Here is a 16590-nt window from a genome sequence, read left to right on the forward strand (position 1 = left end):
CCAGTGATTCACCTCCATTATCTTCCTCTCCCGACGCATTCCTCTTCCCTTGACAGGCAAGATTGAAGAGAATACCACTTGTGCCCCCATTTGCTTGAGCTTCCTCCCCAGATCTTGATAGTCTTTTTTAATAGGAGCGATGGTATTCAGGGACATATCATTCGTTCCCCCATGGACCATCACAAATGGGTAGCGATCCGTAGATTTGAGGAGTTTGGGTAGCCGTTCTGAAACGTCTTTAATTTTCGCCCCTGGCAAGCAACAAACCTCTCGGGATAGGGGGTCGGGCCCAGCCACATGGCGATCCATTCCTCTTAGCAGGGAGTCCCCAATTACCAGTACTCTCCTTTTTTTTTTCTTCTCAACTCCATTTCCTTCTATCCCCGTGGCCTCTTCCCTTTGTCTTAGACTTTGTTTTGGGACCTCTTCCCTTGTTGACCCTTGCACCTCCTCTGCAAGGGCCTGAAATCTATTCTGGAGCTCCAAAGGCCCCGAGAACCGTCGCGGTCTACGCCGTTGAGTCTTTTTCCGAACTGTCTGCAGAGGCTCCGTAGTGAGGTCAATCTCCTTATCCTCTTCAGGACTGGTTGTATCCTCTTTATTCCGAGTTGCACGGCTGTGGTCTATGAACTCCTCCCCTTTCTTACTTTGGGTCAGAGTAATAATGCTGTCTTCTAATCCCCTAATCCTTTCCTCCAAAAGTCTTACCAACTTACACTTGGGGCAGATGTAGTCCATCTTGTCTTCTGGAAGGCAATCATGTCACACTCACTGCAGATGATGGGATGAGTGTCTTGGAGGTCCATTGTAAGTTCTAGGCAGTGCAAGTACTAGGGAAATATAATCTACTGATTCTAATTACTCAGCCAAGAACCCCAGGCTAAGAGCCACAGGCCAAGAGCCCTTCCTGCATACTTCCACACATTACATAATCCGGTGCTCAGGCGCTGCTTTATGCAAGCACAGTTAAACCTTTTGCCAACTGCTTGGACAAGGGGAAGGTTCAACAACATGACTCTGCTCCTGTCAGCTCAATCCAACCACGTACCTGCATCCCAGCTGGAGGGCAGCAAATAATCCAACACTGAACTCCCCAGTCCACATCAGCATTCGTCCCAGGAAGGCGGGGTTAGGCACCTACAGACAGATCCAGGACTCTGGGGAGGAGAGGGGGCCTATCACAGCTCTTCTAACAGCAGAAGCTGGGCATTTGGGGCAACCAGGCAGAAAGGGTGGTGTGGCATCAAAGAGCAGGAGACTAGAGGGGCAAACATGAGTAAGGAAGGGATGTGTGCTGCAGACTTCACCCATATTTCTCTGGGTTTTCCTGGACTGTAATGCAACCCCACTGTGATGGTCACTCTGCCAACATGGTGTGGTGGAACTGTGGCTAAGCTGCTTAACTTTGCTGCTTCAAACTCTGATTCAGGCCTGCAACCCTTGGTAGGCCTCAAACTGATCTTTCTGTAAAATGATGCGCTGTAGATTAAATCTAATTAGCTAATCTAATGAATCTAGCTGTAGATTAAATTGGCTTTGAGGCTTCTGTGCCCCTGCAGCCTTGGAGTCAGTAGCTAGGCCTGCTTGGAGCACTTGAAAATAAGCATTCTTTTCTAGCTGTTTGCCAATTAGTGTGTCGAGACCATGAAGTCATCTTTTTTGATGGCCTGATTGGCCGTTTTACCTGATGCCATCCTAATATCCAGTATATCATTGGCCCCAATATGGATTGTCATAAGAAACCGATTGGTTATAATCTTGAGCCCTAGGTGGGATTTTCTAATAGTCTATTTTGTGTATTGCTTTCTTATCCACCTTATACTTTTGTCTTGACCACTTGTTTTGCTGGAAGGCTGTTCCATTTGGATTCTGTGGGTCTGACCCTTTGAAACTCTGCTTATGCTCTATGGACTGTGCAACTCAACCTTGTAACGTTCGCTTGTGAGTATAAAGAGCTAGACAGACACATTAAATATTTGTTCTGTTTTCATTCGCTGCTAGAATTAACTTTGTTCTTGTGCACATTTACTAAATTTTTTAAAAATACTTGCCTGTTTCTTGGATGTGCCATAAAGGGAGCCTCTTAGAGTCTTCTTTGTCATTTTATTTGTTTTTTATATTTGTATCCCATCCTCCCCTGAGGCTCAGGGCGATTCACATGGAACACATGCAATACATGGATCTTTGTTTCTTCGTAACATTTGAGTGGACTGCAACAATAACAACAGCAACCATAACTGAAGGTAATAGTCTAATCCAGGGGTAGTCAAACTGTGGCCCTCCAGATGTCCATGGACTACAATTCCCAGAAGCCCCTGCCAGCGTTCGATGGCAGGGGCTTCTGGGAATTGTAGTCCATGGGCATCTGGAGGGCCGCAGTTTGACTACCCCTGGTCTAATCCATAACAGTTCGAACAGGTCCATGGCTCAGGTGTACAGGTTCTTGGGGGGGGGGGAGGTTCAGGCGAGCTCAGACAGCTGGGAGCACGTGGAGAGAGATGCTGGGGAGAGCTGCTGCTGCTTTGGGCTGATCCTGCGTTGAGCAGGGGGTTGGACTAGATGGCCTGCATGGCCCCTTCCAACTCTATGATTCTATGACCAGGTGAGGCTATTGTGGTGCTGAGTGAGGTGATTGCTGGGAGGATTGAAAAGGGCTGCTCCTCACCAGAGATCTTGGCCTGTGGCTCTTAGCCTGGGGTTCCTAGCCTAGCAATTAGAATCTGTAGATTATGTTTTCCTAGTAGTTGCACTGCCTAGAAGTTACGATGGACCTCCAGGACACTCATCCCATCATCTGCAGTGAGTGTGACATGACTGCCTTCCTCCCTGAAGACAAGATGGACTACATCTGCCCCAAATGTAAGGTGGTAAGACTTTTGAAGGAAAGGATTAGGGCCTTAGAAGAGAGGATTATTACCCAGACCCAAATTAAGAAAGGGGAGGAGTTCATAGACAGGAGCTGTGCAACTCTGAATAAAGAGGATACAACCAGTCCTGAAGAGGATAAGGGGATTGACCTCATTATGGAGCCTCTGCAGACAGGAAAAAGACTCAAAGGAGTAGAGCGAGACGGTTCTCAGGGCCTTTGGAGCTCTAGAATAGATTTCAGCCCCTTGCCGAGGAGGTGCAAGGGTCAACAAGGGAAGAGGTCCCAAAACAAAGTCTAAGACAAAGGGAAGAGGCCACAAGGATAGAAGGAAATGGTGTTGAGGAAAAAAAAAAAGGGAGAGTTCTGGTAATTGGAGACTCCCTGCTAAGAGGAATGGATCGCCATGTGGCTGGGCCCGACCCCCTAACCCGAGATGTGTGTTGCTTGCCAGGGGCGAAAATTAAAGACATTTCAGAATGCCTGCCCAAACTCCTCAAATCTATGGATCGCTACCCATTTATGGGAACAAATGACATGTCCCTGAATACCATCGCTCCTATTAAAACAGACTATCAATATCTAGGGAGGAAGCTCAAGCAAATGGGGGCACAAGTGGTATTCTCTTCAATCTTGCCTGTCAAGGGAAGAGGAATGCGTCGGGAGAGGAAGATAATGGAGGTGAATCACTGGCTGCGTAGTTGGTGCCGGCAGGAGAGATTTGGTTTCTGGGACCATGGGATAGGCTTTCTTGAGGAAGGCCTACTAGCACCTGATGGACTGCACTTATCGAAACTGGGGAAGAATGTGTTTGGCAGGAACCTGGGGAGATTCATCAGGAGAGCTTTAAACTAAAGCCACTAGGGGAAGGAGATGATCAACATAGGGAGTGTATGGAAGGAAAACTATCGGAGGCAGCCCAACCGGCAAGGCCAGCTCATAGGGAACCAAAAGTAAAAGGATTCATATGTCTTTATACTAACGCCCAAAGCATGGGCAATAAAAAGGAAGAGCTGGAACTTCTCATGCTGATGGAAAGGTATGATCTAGTAGGCATCACAGAAACTTGGTGGAATGATTCTCATGACTGGAATGTAATGGTGGATGGATATGAACTGTTCAGAAAAAACAGAATAGATCGAAGAGGTGGAGGAGTGGCACTGTATGTGAGGAAAGGGCTTACCTGTCAGGAAATTCTAGTGAAGGAGAGCATATCTGCAGTGGAAAGCATCTGTTTGTTTATATCTTGAATATATTTCCGTGCCGCCTCTTCCGAGGCCGCCTATAGAGGAACCACCGTATGGAGACACGGGACATCCACCCGAGCCGCGGAGAGCCAAGGGGAATCCCAAGGCGGCGCCCCTCCTGAGGAGCCGGAGCGAAAGGGCAGATTCCAGCCTGGGTTCCGGGCCAGCCGCAGAAGAGGCCCCCGTGGCCCCCAGGCGCCGCCGCCGCTTTCCAGAGCAGGGGCTGGGGCTGGGGCTGGCGAGGCTGCATGGGGGCGCGGGGGGGGGGGCTGCGTCCTCCGGCGCCCCGCGCTGCCTTGGCGTTTGCCGGCCACTGAGTCCTGCCGCGCCGCGGGGAATCTGCGCCCCAGGAGGCGGGCCCTGCCCTGCCCTGGAGGGGGCCTTCCGCTGGGGGGGGGGGGCGGCGGCGAGGAGGAGGAGGGGGGGGGACGCCTGGGCCCCTCCCCGGGGCTGGGGCTGCCTCGGCGCGGCTGCCTTCGAGGGCCCTCCCGGGCGGCCTGGAGGGCGCGGGTAAGGGAGGGGGGAGCCCCGCCCGGAGGGCACCAGCGCCCTTCCCAGAAGCCTCCGCGGCGGGGGCGGGGCCGTGACGCATTTCCGGGCGCGATGGGGCCGGGGTCGCTCGCCCTCGCCCTCGCCCTCCTCCTCGCCGCCCCGCCCGCCGGGGGCCGCTCCTCGCGCGAGGCCAACGAGGCCCCCCCCGCCGCCGCCGACTTCCGCGTGGCCCGCCTCGAGCAGCTCTGGCGCAAGGCCGGGAGGGTGAGGAGGGGGGGGGGGAGCGCTCCTGTCCCTGCTGACCCTCGGGCCGCGGTCCAGCGGGGGGCAAGAGGCCACTCACTGCCCGGGGGGGGGGAGCCCCTGGGCCGGCATCCCCCCCTCCCCCGCCTGTCTGGCGCCAGTCCCGCGAGGGAGCCTCCCGCAGAGGAGCTCGGGGGGGGGGGAACGGGGGCTGGATGCCACCGGCCTTTCCTCACGCGGCCTTTCCTCTGCCCCGCAGCTCCATCTCTCGGCGGTGAAACTGGCCGAGCTGCACAGCGACCTCAAGATCCACGAGAAGGAGGAGCTGAGCTGGAAGAAGCTGAAGGCGGAAGGGCTGGACCCAGACGGGGAGAGGGAAGCCAGGCTCAGGCGCAACCTGCACGGTAGGGAGCCAGCAATGCCCACTGACGGCCGCGGCTCGGGCTGCTGCCTCGGCCTCAAGAAAGACCCCGCAACCCCGAGGGGCAGAGGAGGAACTTCGGCAGACATCGCAGGAGCCAGTTGTACTCACACACTTAGATCCCCCTTTTTCTCTTGCTGCAAGGTAGCTTGCAGTAATAGTTAAGAAGAAGAGCTGGTTTTTTCATACCCCACTTTTCACTACCCGAAGGGGGCTCAAAGCGGCTTACAGTTGCCTCCATTCCTCTCACCACAACAGACTCCCTGTGAGGTAGTTGAAGCCGTGAGAGCTGTGAGAGAACTGTTGTGTAAACAATACTGTTAGGACTATGACATGCCTAACTTTATTCAGCTGGCTGCACGGGAGGCGGGAGTGGGGTATCCAATGCACCTCTCCAGATTAGAGGCCGCCACCCTTAACCACTACACCAAGCTTGTTCCTCAGCTAAAACCAAAGATAAAACAGCAAGCCCCAAATCTCTTCCCCCACGTCTTCTATTGACCCCCCTTAAAAGCCCTGCAAAACAGGAGGCCAACTGTAAGGACTCCAGGACTCAGCCTGGACCGGGCGTCACCCTCTAGTGCAGCTGGTCCAGGGTTAGAAGAAGAAGAAGAGTTGGTTCTTAGATGCCGCTTTTCCCTACCCGAAGGAGGCTCAAAGCAGCTTGCAGTCGCCTTCCCTTTCCTCTCCCCACAACAGACACCCTGTGAGGGAGGGGAGGCTGAGGGAGCCCTGATATTACTGAAGAAGAAGAAGAGTTGGTTCTTAGATGCCGCTTTTCCCTACCCGAAGGAGGCTCAAAGCAGCTTACAGTCGTCTTCCCATTCCTCTCCCCACAACAGACATCCTGTGAGGGAGGGGAGGCTGAGAGAGCCCTGATATTACTGAAGAAGAAGAATTGTTTCTTATATGCCGCTTTTCTTTACCCGAAGGAGGCTCAGAGCGGCTGACATTCTCCTTCTCTTTCCTCTCCCCACAACAGACACCCTGTGGGGTGGGTGAGGCTGAGAGAGCCCTGATATCACTGCTTGGTCAGAACAGTTTTATCAGTGCCGTGGGGATCCCAAGATCACCCAGCTGGCTGCATGTGGGGGAGGGCAGAATCGAACCCGGCATGCCAGATTAGAAGTCTGCACTCCTAACCACTACACCAAACTGGCTACGGGCTGGGATGTCACCAATATGCAGATGACACCCAGCTCTACCTCATAATGGACAGCCGGACGGACTCCCCCCCCCCCCCCCGATACATTTGCCAGTTGTTTGGAAGCAGTGGCTGGATGGCTCAGGCAGAGTCGTCTGAAACTCAAACCTTCAAGACGGAGGTCCTGTGGCTGGGGAGAAGAGGGCAGGACCAGGAAGCATGCCTCCCATGCCTGGATGGGCTACAATTAACACCTGCACCAATTGCCAGGAATTTGGGGGTGACTTATGATGCTTCCCTTTCAATGGAGGCTCAGGTCACAAAGGTAGCCAGGATGGCTTTTGTCCACCTTCGCCAAGCCCGGCTACTAGCGCCCTACCTGCCTTCAGAACACCTGGCCACTGTGATCCATGCAACGGTCACTTCCAGATTAGACTACTATAACTCGCTCTACGCCAGCCTACCCTTGTCCTTGATCCGGAAGTTATAGCTGGTACAAAATGCGGTTGCGAGGGTCCTCAGGGACATCTTGGAGGGTCCATATCCAGCTGGTGCTTCATCAACTGCACTGGTTACCTGTCTGTTTCCGGGTCAGGTTCAAGGTATTGGTATTAACCTTTAAGGCCATACGCGGCCTGGGTCCTGTCTACCTAGATATCAGGAAAAAGTTTTTCACAGCCAGAGTAGTTCAGCAGTGGAATAGGCTGCCTAAGGAGGTGGTGAGCTCCCCCTCACTGGCAGTCTTCAAACAAAGGTTGGACACACACTTTTCTTGGATGCTTTAGGATGCTTAGGGCTAATCCTGCGTTGAGCAGGGGGTTGGACTAGATGGCCTGTATGGCCCCTTCCAACTCTATGATTCTATGATTCTATGATTCTACCTGCGGGACCGCTTTCATGCTTATGCCCCCCACAGGGCCCTTTGCTCTGCAGGTGCAAACCTACTGGTGGTTCCGGGCCCCTGTGACATACGCCTGGCCTCAACCAGAGCCAGGGCCTTTTCGGTCCTGGCCCCAAACTGGTGGAATGAGCTCCCGGAAGAGCTAAGGGCCCTGCCGGAGTTACCAGCTTTCCGCAGGGCCTGCAAGACGGAGCTCTTCCGCTAGGCATACAGTTGAGGCCGGGGCAGAGTCCCGGGGGAGGGGTTTTCCAATTGGTTCCCAAATTCATCTCGGCTCGGCTCTCATTACATTAGAATAGATTGAGTGCCCCACCCTCAACAAGGAGGGATTACGAGAGATTATGGTCTCCATTCTGATTGTTATTTTAATGGGGATTTTATTGGGGTTTTATTGTTTTAGAATTTTATGTGTAAGCTGGTGCGAGGCCGCCGCGAGGCTACAGCAAGCCTCGTATAGAAATCGAATAATAATAATAATAATGTGCCAATTAATGTGTCATGTTGATGCCAAAGCTCTGTTCCTTATCTTTCTAGCAGCTCCTGGCTCCTAATACCCTCCAATGTGCCGGTTACTAGTGGTCCCATTTCATTGATGGTGCTGACTCACTCTGTGCCTTGAGCCCATATGAGAGAACCTAACTATAAATAATTATAAATAAATAAGGTCTCAGAAGCAGGGCGCAGTATGGCCAGATCAGCAGAACAAAGATTGACTCCAGCAGAACATTTAAGAGAAGCCAAGCTTTATTTCTGGCATGGGCTTTCAAGTGTTGCTCCGAAAGATGTAGTGGACTCAAGCTTTCATAGAAGCGCAATGCAGGATCCACCTAAAGCATCCAGAGAAGGATCTGTCCAGCCACTGCCTGAAGACCACCAGGGAGCTCCCCACCTCCTTAGGCAGCCCCTTCCACTGCTGAACTAGACTCCTAGGATCCTAGAGTGGGAAGGGGCCATGCAGGCCATCTACTCCCACCCCCTGCTCAGTGCAGGATCCGCCTAAAGCATCCAGGAGAAGGATCTGTCCAGACGCTGCTTGAAGACGGCCAGTGAGGGGGAGCTCCCCACCTCCTTAGGCAGCCCCTTCCACTGCTGAACTAGACTCCTAGAATCCTAGAGTGGGAAGGGGCCATGCAGGCCATCCAGTCCCACTCCCTGCTCAGTGCAGGATCAGCCTCAAGCATCCAGGAGAAGGATCTGTCCAGCCACTGCTTGAAGACCGCCAGTGAGGGGGAGCTCCCCATCTCCTCAGGCAGCCCATCCCACTGCTGAACTAGACTCATAGGATACTAGATTGGGAAGGGCCATGCAGGCCATCTCCTCCCACCCCCTGCTCAGTGCAGGATCAGCCTCAAGCACCCAGGAGAACTCTCTGTCCAGCTGCTGCTTGAAGACGGCCAGTGAGGGGAGCTCCCCACCTCCTGAGGCAGCCCATTCCAAGGCTGAACTACTCTGACTGAATCCCCCCCCACCCCCAATCTCTAGCTGGTACCATTTTACACGTAGTTTCAACCCATTACTGTGGGTCCTATTCTCCAGACCCAAGAGAAACCTCTCCCTGTCCTGTTCCAAGTGATAACCTTAGAAATGTTTACAGAGAGCAACTCATGTCCCCTGTTCAACTCCCAAGTCCCTCAGCCTTTTCTCATAGGATTTGGTCCCCAGGCCCCAGATCATCCTCACCGCTCTCCTCTGTTCCATCTCCATTTTGTCCACATCCCTTTTGAAGTGAGGCCTCCAGAACTGCACTCGGGACTTCGGGTGTGGTCTGACCGATGCAGTATTCAGTGAGACTAGGACATCTTGAAATGTTGATACGATGCTTCTCTTGACACAGCCCAAGACTGTGTTCCTCTTTATTGCTGCATCACATTGTCCGCTCTTATTTAGCTAAGATCACGTTCACACACACTGCTACCCAGAAGTGTATATCCCATTTCTGTGACCCACATGGAGAACTCTGCACTTCTCTGTATTGAGTTGCATCTTGTTCTCATTTGCCTGCTTTTCCACCATGTTCAGATCTCATTGAACTCTATATCTTCTGGCATGTTTGCGACTGAGGGAAGTTCTGGAAGCCGAGTTGAGGGCCATGGCACATAGCTTTCTCCTGCTTGTGTTCCCTCTGCAGTAATTATGGCTAAATATGGCCTGGACGGAAAGAAGGATGCTCAGCTTGGGGCCACAAACTACATCACAGGTGGCCTAGAAAATGACGTGCTGGATGACCCCCGACTGGAGAAGCTGTGGAACAAGGTGGGTGGGAGTCCTCGGGGAACCCTCTCTCCATAATGGCTGTCTGCTGTGTTCTCGGTTTGAATTCCCGTCGTCGGCTACATCTGCACACCAACAGCTGTCCTTTGCTTCTGTTCAGCACGGGCTGGGAAGCTGCTTTTGCCTTCATGATACTCCCCAGTGCCATAGGCCAAGGCAGAAACTTCGGCAGAGTGTTCCTGGTGGGTGTCCTGGAAGTCCTGATGTGGGAGGGGGCAATTGGCTGTTCATTATTCAAGTCAGACCTGTGCATCCCATGTTCTGGTTGGTCTCTTCCCAGACACGGACTTCCTTCTGCCCAGCTCTAAGGTGGAGAGTGGAGGGAGGCCGGGGCTGGTTCCCCATTGTTAGTCTTGGGGCAGGGGCTGTTCCCCGTCACCTCTGGGTCTCCTTTCCAGGCCAAGACCTCCAGCAAGTTCTCCAAGGAGGAGCTGGAGAAGCTGTGGAGGGAATTCAAGCACCACAAGGAGAAGGTTCATGAGTACAACCTCTTGCTGGAGACCGTGAGTCGGACAGAAGGTGATGGCGCTGGAGGGCCAGGGAGGCAGGCAGGGGCAACCAAGGCCTCCAGGCAGGGACTACCTCTCTCTGGGTATGCGGGGCAATGTCTTCCTGAGCAGAAAGCTGCCCCATGGCTCAGTGGGAGGGGGAGAGGTGCAGCTGCATGGAGAACCTGCTGTCTTTACTGCCACTGCCTGGCGTCAGTATTGCCGCTGCCTGCTCCAACACAGCTCCTCCCCACCTCGAGGGCTTGTCTTCTGAGAGGAATTTCCTGTGCAACCTTTTTGTGGAACTCAATTTTATTGACTTGTTGAAAGATAATTTGCATTTGCATACTAAATTAGCTAGCAAACCAAGGTCTGTGGCAGCATCTCAGGAGAGGGGCCAGCAGCAGGCTAGAGCCAAGGAGTTGCAGGGTGTAAAACGCACAAGCATCCCATGAAGGGATGAGCTTTCGTGTGCAGGCACACTTCCTCAGATTCAAACTTATAGGTAGAGTCTGAGAATAAATTAACATACAACACAATGAAAATGGTTAACAGGTCCCAGAGATAAATAAGAAAAACCAGCAATTTTGATTTGTTTGTATTCACTTGAGATTGAATTGCAGAGGGACACATAAAAATCAAAATGTAATAAGTAAAATAAAAATGTAAATGTCTCCATTAAGAGCAGGATGGGCCAATAGATCGTTTGTTGATGAGCGCAGTTGGCGGAGATCCTGCCCTTTTGCCTCCTTGTCCGTTATTCTCTTAGTGTAGACACCTGCGGACCCACTGCCACCACTCTGGGTGTGGCTTTCTAACCCGTTCCCGGTCCTGCCAGCCTCCTGGAAATCCAGTCTGCAGTGATGCCCTCATCCCTTTCCTGTGCCAGCCCAGTCCACGTGGGTGGGAGAGGGGCAGGATGCCCCCCCCCACTGGCTGGCTGGGCCGGCAGCTCCTTCTCCCCTCCCCATCTCCCCCTGATGCCAGCTTTCCAGAGACCTGCTTAAATTGGTTAGTGTTTTTTTTTCTTTAAGCAAGTTCATCACACACACACACCAAGCCAGCACAAAAGAAATCTCAGCACCAGTCTTAAAATGGCAGTTGCTTAGGCCATAAAAATGCAGCGGGAGAGGATAAAAGTCCAGTTAAAAGCCTTGGTAGGAAAGATTCAAATGAGTAGCTGTGTTGGTCTGAAGTAACACAATAAAATCAGAGTCCAGTAACACCTTTAAGACCAACAAAGATTTATTCAAGGCGTGAGAGTTCTTAGTCTGACGAAGAGTGCTTGCACTCGAAAGCTCACGCCTTGAATAAATCTTTGTTGGTCTTAAAGGTGCCCCTGCTGGGCTCTGATTTTATTCAGTAAGAAAGAGGATGTCAGGGTGATGCTTGGAGGCCATACCTTAGAGTTTCATCTCCCCCAGCTGTAAGTTAAAATGCAGCATGCCTGTCTGATGGGCATGCCTTTTGGGCTGGAAGGGGTGTTCCCTGTGGCCACAGCGTGCCCTGTGGGGAGAAGCCAGGACCCTGGGTGGCCCCTGGGGCAGTCCCCTCGTGTGAATGCAGCGGGGCTGAGTCACTTGCTAACTTTGGTCGTTGCAGATATCTCTAAGAATGTGATCAGCCCCTTGGAAGAGGAGGCGCTGAAGGAGGGGCTGCTGCATCAGAAGCACCGGGAGCTGAAGGACCAGATGCAGAGCATCAACCAGGGCTTTGAGCGTCTGCGCAGAGTCAGTCACCAGGGCTATGATGCCTCCAGTGGTACGTGTGTGTGGCGCTCCCTTCTTGGCTGCATCCACATTGAGGGGTCCTGGGTCGACCCTTCTGCAGCTGCCCTCTTCACCTTCAGTTTTAGGAGTCTGTGGGCCCCTGTGACCCTGGCCATGGTCACGGGAGCCAAGATGTCCGTATCCCAGAGGCTGTGCCTCGTCTGGTCCCAGCTGGCTTCTAGGGAGTTTTCTGTGGAAATGGGAGGTGTGCAGGATGTGGCCAGCAGGTGGTATGCCAGGGAAGCGGGCGAGTCCTCAGAAAAGACCTGCTTCCACTCTTCCAGCGGTGCTTCTCCTCGCCCACTCCTCAGGGTTGCCAACTCCTGGAGGGGTCTTGTCTCGTTCTCTGTAGGGCTTCGCTGCCACCACTGGCCAGTATCTTGGGCCAGGGAGTTCTCGGCTTCCCTTCTCTGCCACCGAGGCCCAGCCTCCATGCCAGACCCTGTCCCGTCTGCATCCCCGTAGGCAGCTAGGCTCCCTTGTGAAGTTTCTCCCCCTACAGCCCCCAGCACTCTGCCGTGCTGCAACAGGGCCGGTTCACTGCAGGGGAAGCCCCTTGGAGGAACAGCCTCCATCAGCCTCCCTCCCTTTCCTGGGGTTCCCCGTCTGGAGAGTGAATCGGGGTGGGGGGGGGGCACTGCGTGGCTCAGGGAAGTGCTGCCAGCCTTCAGATTTATAAAAGGTTTATGAAAAGGAGAGTCTTACAAACATTCCTTTAGCTCTGATTTAAACAAAATAGTCCCAGAGAAATTGGGCACACCACAGTCCTGTCCCTCTGCTGAACGGTGCCTCAGCCGGTGCTGGGAGTGAGGCAGGCTCCAGTAGCCGAGGAGGTTGCCAAGCCCATGCTGTGGCCTTCCCCTCCAGGCTCTCTGTGGCTCTTCTAGGCGGCCGCTTGGATCAAGATGGTTGCTGAGCTCCCAGGGCCCGGGGACAGGGGCTCCTGCCTGCCTCAGTGGAGGGAAGCGGGGCTTAATGGTGGTTGTGAAGTGCACATTTGCTGTGTCCCTCCAGAATTCGAAGAGCCTCGAGTGATCGACTTGTGGGACATGGCAAAGCTTGGCAATTTTACAGAGCAAGAGCTTGAATCGCTTCGAGTGAGTTGGCCTGTCCCACTGTTGGGCTGGACAATGGGGGGGAGGTGGGTGGAGAAGGGCTCTTCCGGTCTCTCATCTGCCCTCCCTCCCCCCCCCTGCTGCCAAGTGCAGAGAGCCTAGAAGTGGTGCTCCCCTCCCTCCCTCCCTTCTCTGAGGGCCCTGGGTCGGGAAGGCCTCCCCAACAGCCTGCTGCTGCTGCAGACTTGGTGTGGACTGGATCTCTCCCCACCCCCAACCTCCAGGCCTGAGTAGCATCCTCTTTGATGGCCATGCAGCACCCCCCTCTCCCCCCCCCCCACCAAGCCTTTCTAGCTCTGTGGGCTGCTTGGGCCTCCTTGCAGCATGTGGTCAGTGCTGTGTGGCCTCCTGGGGCGCTGAGGATGCAGGCTAGAAAGGAGGACAGCCTCAGTCATGGACCGATCTGCTCTTCACAGGAGGAGCTGAAGCACTTTGAGGCCAAGGTGGAGAAGCACCATCACTACCAGAAGCAACTGGAGGTCTCCCAGGAGAAGCTGAGGCACGTGGAGGGGACCCGTGATAAGGAGCTCCTGAGCAGGAACAAGGAGAAGTACTCTGCGCTTGAAGAAAAGACCAAGGAGATGGGCTACAAGGTCAGCGGGAGGTTTTGTGCTTCCCTCTGCTGAGTGGGCTTCCAGTGGGACAAGAGGGCCTTGGTGGGGCGGTGATCATGCAGGCGAGGAAGGGGGCAAGTGCATGCGTGGGCAGGCCCCCTCATCCCACAGGGGACGAGGATTCCATCATGCAAAGAGCAGCAACTCTGACAAGTGCCGTCCCCGGCCCTCTTCTTGGGGGAATGGGGATCAGACTTGCTAGGCCAAAGTCTCTGGGCCAGCCTCCTGCCTCCTGCGTCCTGGGGGGCAGTGCTTCCTGGGGCAAAGCAAGTGCCCCAGAAGGCCCCTGGTCGGGGGGGGACGGGACCAAGCAGCTCCTAGCCCCAAGGGGGCTTCTCCGCACACTGGACCCCTCTGTTTTGAAAGCCCTCGGAACTGGCGCCTGTCCTTGGGTCCAGTAGCAGGCAGAGTGCTTGTGTTGTGTGAAGAAGTCCAGAATGTTGGTCCTGGGTGTCCTGCCCAGGGTTTTGAGAGAGGGACAAAAAGGCCTCTCTCTGGTTTCTTCAGCTAAGGTTAGGTCGGATTCCCCGGGATGGTCCTTAGGAAGGACCCTGATTGCAAGGCAGCCAGTATGGTGATGTCCCCGAGGCCTTGTCTGGCCACTGTCTCCAAGTGGGTATGGCAGAAAAGTCCAGAGAAGATGGTGAAGGGGTTGAAGCCCTTTCCGCGAGAAGGAGGGCGGGCTGTGGCAGATAGAATGCTGCAGGAGGTGGAGAAAGCTGACCAAGAGAACCTTTTCTCTAGGGCGTGTGCAGTGGAGCTCAGGATGGACAAAAGGGAATAGGACTTTACCCAGAGAGGGGTTCAAAGGTGGAGTAGGCTGCCAGAGGCTGGAGTGATGGTCACAGGCATGGAAAGGCTTACAATGGGATTAGACGGATTCAGGGCGGGCAGGTCTGGCAGGGGCCCCTTGCCAGGGCGACAGAGGGGGACCTCCCCATTCAGAGCCAGCCAGCCAGCCAGCCAGCCAGCCTCTGCTTCCCCTTGCCAGGACACAAGGTTGGACTAGATGGGCCTTCACTGGTTTGGACCAGCAGGGCGCTCCCAGTATTCTGCTGTTCTCCCTACCCAGGTAGTGAGCTCTTGCTAAGCAGCTGTCGCCCTCTGTGGCCCCTGCTGGTGGAGCCCAGCAGTGGAGCCTCTTGTGGTACCTGCCACGCCCCCCCCCTCCTCCTCCCTGCTCCCCCCATGCCTCAGAGCGCTCTGTTCCTGCTGCGTGGGGGTGGGAGTCGGGGAGCTCCCTTTGCTGAGGGTGTCCAGCAGCCCTTTCTCTTCTTCAGGTCAAGAAGCACCTGCAGGACCTGTCAAGCCGAATCTCCCGCGGGCTGCAGCACAACGAACTCTGAAGCTCTGTCTGCCCGAGGCAAGAAGGCCTGGCAGAGTTTGTGCCTTGTGGAACAGCTGCACACTCTGGGTCCACCTGGCTGTGGGGAGGAGGAGCCCCCCCCCGCCCCCCCCCCCCCGCCGCGTGTATTTTGATCACATTCTTGATTCACTTGAAAATGGTCCGCCTTGGATGTTACTCTCATTTTCACCTTGCTGGGTAGTCTAGTGTGTTGCCTCAAGCACCACAAGCCCTTGAGGGGAAGAGTTCCCCCCCCCAAGGAGGGGGGGGGGGCTCAGGAATTAGACACTGGCTGTAATGGTGGGGGGGAGGGCAGGGGGATTTCTGGCTTCCTCCTTCTGCTGGGAAGTGAGCCCCCCCTCCGTTCAGCCCAGAACAAGAGGTGCGGCTGTGCTGCGTCCTTCTATGGCGCTCTTTGGGGGCACCTGCAACTGGAGGGGGTCAGGCGCCTCCCCAGTCCCCAAGAGCAGAGACAGCCCTCGGAAGCTGATCAGGTTTCCCATTGTGGTCCATAAGATCATGGCTGCTTCTCCCTCTGGCCCCTGGGGCTTTTGACCCCCCCCCCCCCCCAGTCTTATAGGAGGAGGAGCTGCTGCTGCTGCTGCTGCTGCTGCTTTGGAGTGTCCTTTGACTCCTAGTGGCCAGGGCTCCAATCTGAGTGCCCCTCACGGGAACCAGGCGAGTGAGCGTTTGTCAAGAAGAGGAAGAGAGGGGGGGTCCTGGAGCAGGCACAGGGTGGCAGGACTAGAGCACTGTTCTTTCTGTTCTGTCTCCTCAAATAAATGACCAATGGATACGCGTGGTCTCCTTTCCAGCCATACAGACCTCTCGTCCAACACAGCCTGGCAAGAGCCCAGCTGATGTTCTGTGGAGGGCTTTTATTATGCTGCTCCTGCCTGCTGGCTTGGGGATTAATGGGGTTTTGGGTGGGGTTTTGGTCTGGTTTTATAATCAGCCAGCTGAAGTAAACTGCTGCAGCGGCAGCAGGGACCTCTTCTAAATTAATCAAATCATTTGGGACTCTACTAAAAACAAAGCTTACACAGCAGTAAAACAAAGCGGCTTCCCGCTGAAGTATCTGTTTGAAGGCTATGGGTTAGAGTGAAACTGAATTCCCCATTGGCAGAACAGGCCTTCCCTGCCTCTCTCCTCACTGCTGCTGCTGGTCTGTGTGGGCTGGGTGCCCTGAAGATGGACAGGTGTGTGTGTGTGTGGGGGGGGGGGGGGAGACTCCAGCAGCACCTTCAAGACTCCCAAACATGGTGGCAGGCAAAGTGGCTGATCCCGTCTGCAGGTACCAGCTAGCAGAGACTGGGGAAAGTTCCTCCCCTGCCACACATCTGGTAACTCTGGAAGCTTGGGGGGAGGGGGAGGGGCAGAGACAGGGACAGGTGTGCCTGTTGAGCAAACCACTGTGCTGGGACAGTCCTCAATGCCCAGCTACAGAGGGGCCAAGCATCCATCTGGGGGGAGTAGGGGCCCTGTTGATTCCATTTGACTGAGCTCTCTTGCTTCTTGCTGATGTGGGGGGATGTTTCGGGTTGCCTGGATGGCTCCCGTGGCCAGTGGCTGGAGGGTAGGATAGCCCTGCTTCTTCCCTGGTGACACACACACACACACACACACACACCCGACATTGCTCCCGGGGCTCATGTTTCTCCAGGGACTGTTTGG

At 54.6% G+C, this 16590-nt stretch overlaps 1 protein-coding gene across 1 annotated transcript; it reads left to right on the forward strand.

Annotated features, from left to right (window-relative positions):
* The first annotated feature begins 4672 nt into the window (after positions 1-4672).
* On the forward strand, positions 4673-15712 carry LRPAP1 (LDL receptor related protein associated protein 1). The gene is made up of 8 exons (XM_077346652.1): positions 4673-4869; positions 5108-5252; positions 9443-9567; positions 9984-10104; positions 11676-11834; positions 12857-12939; positions 13374-13550; positions 14852-15712. Exons 1-8 carry the CDS (start codon positions 4717-4719, stop codon positions 14915-14917), a joined length of 1029 nt encoding a protein of 342 aa, XP_077202767.1. The 5' UTR covers positions 4673-4716; the 3' UTR covers positions 14918-15712.
* The last annotated feature ends 878 nt before the right edge of the window (positions 15713-16590 follow it).

This window comes from Paroedura picta, chromosome 7 (assembly GCF_049243985.1).
Source record: "Paroedura picta isolate Pp20150507F chromosome 7, Ppicta_v3.0, whole genome shotgun sequence".
Lineage (NCBI taxonomy): Eukaryota > Metazoa > Chordata > Lepidosauria > Squamata > Gekkonidae > Paroedura > Paroedura picta.

What these genes read in the sequence shown, in the direction of transcription:
- LRPAP1 (XM_077346652.1), top strand. Translation starts at nt 4,717, where the DNA reads ATGGGGCCGGGGTCGCTCGCCCTCGCCCTCGCCCTCCTCCTCGCCGCC. An exon ending in GGGCTATGATGCCTCCAGTG is followed by an intron (nt 11,835 to 12,856) that starts GTACGTGTGTGT and finishes GTGTCCCTCCAG; the next exon opens with AATTCGAAGAGCCTCGAGTG. An exon ending in AAGAGCTTGAATCGCTTCGA is followed by an intron (nt 12,940 to 13,373) that starts GTGAGTTGGCCT and finishes TGCTCTTCACAG; the next exon opens with GAGGAGCTGAAGCACTTTGA.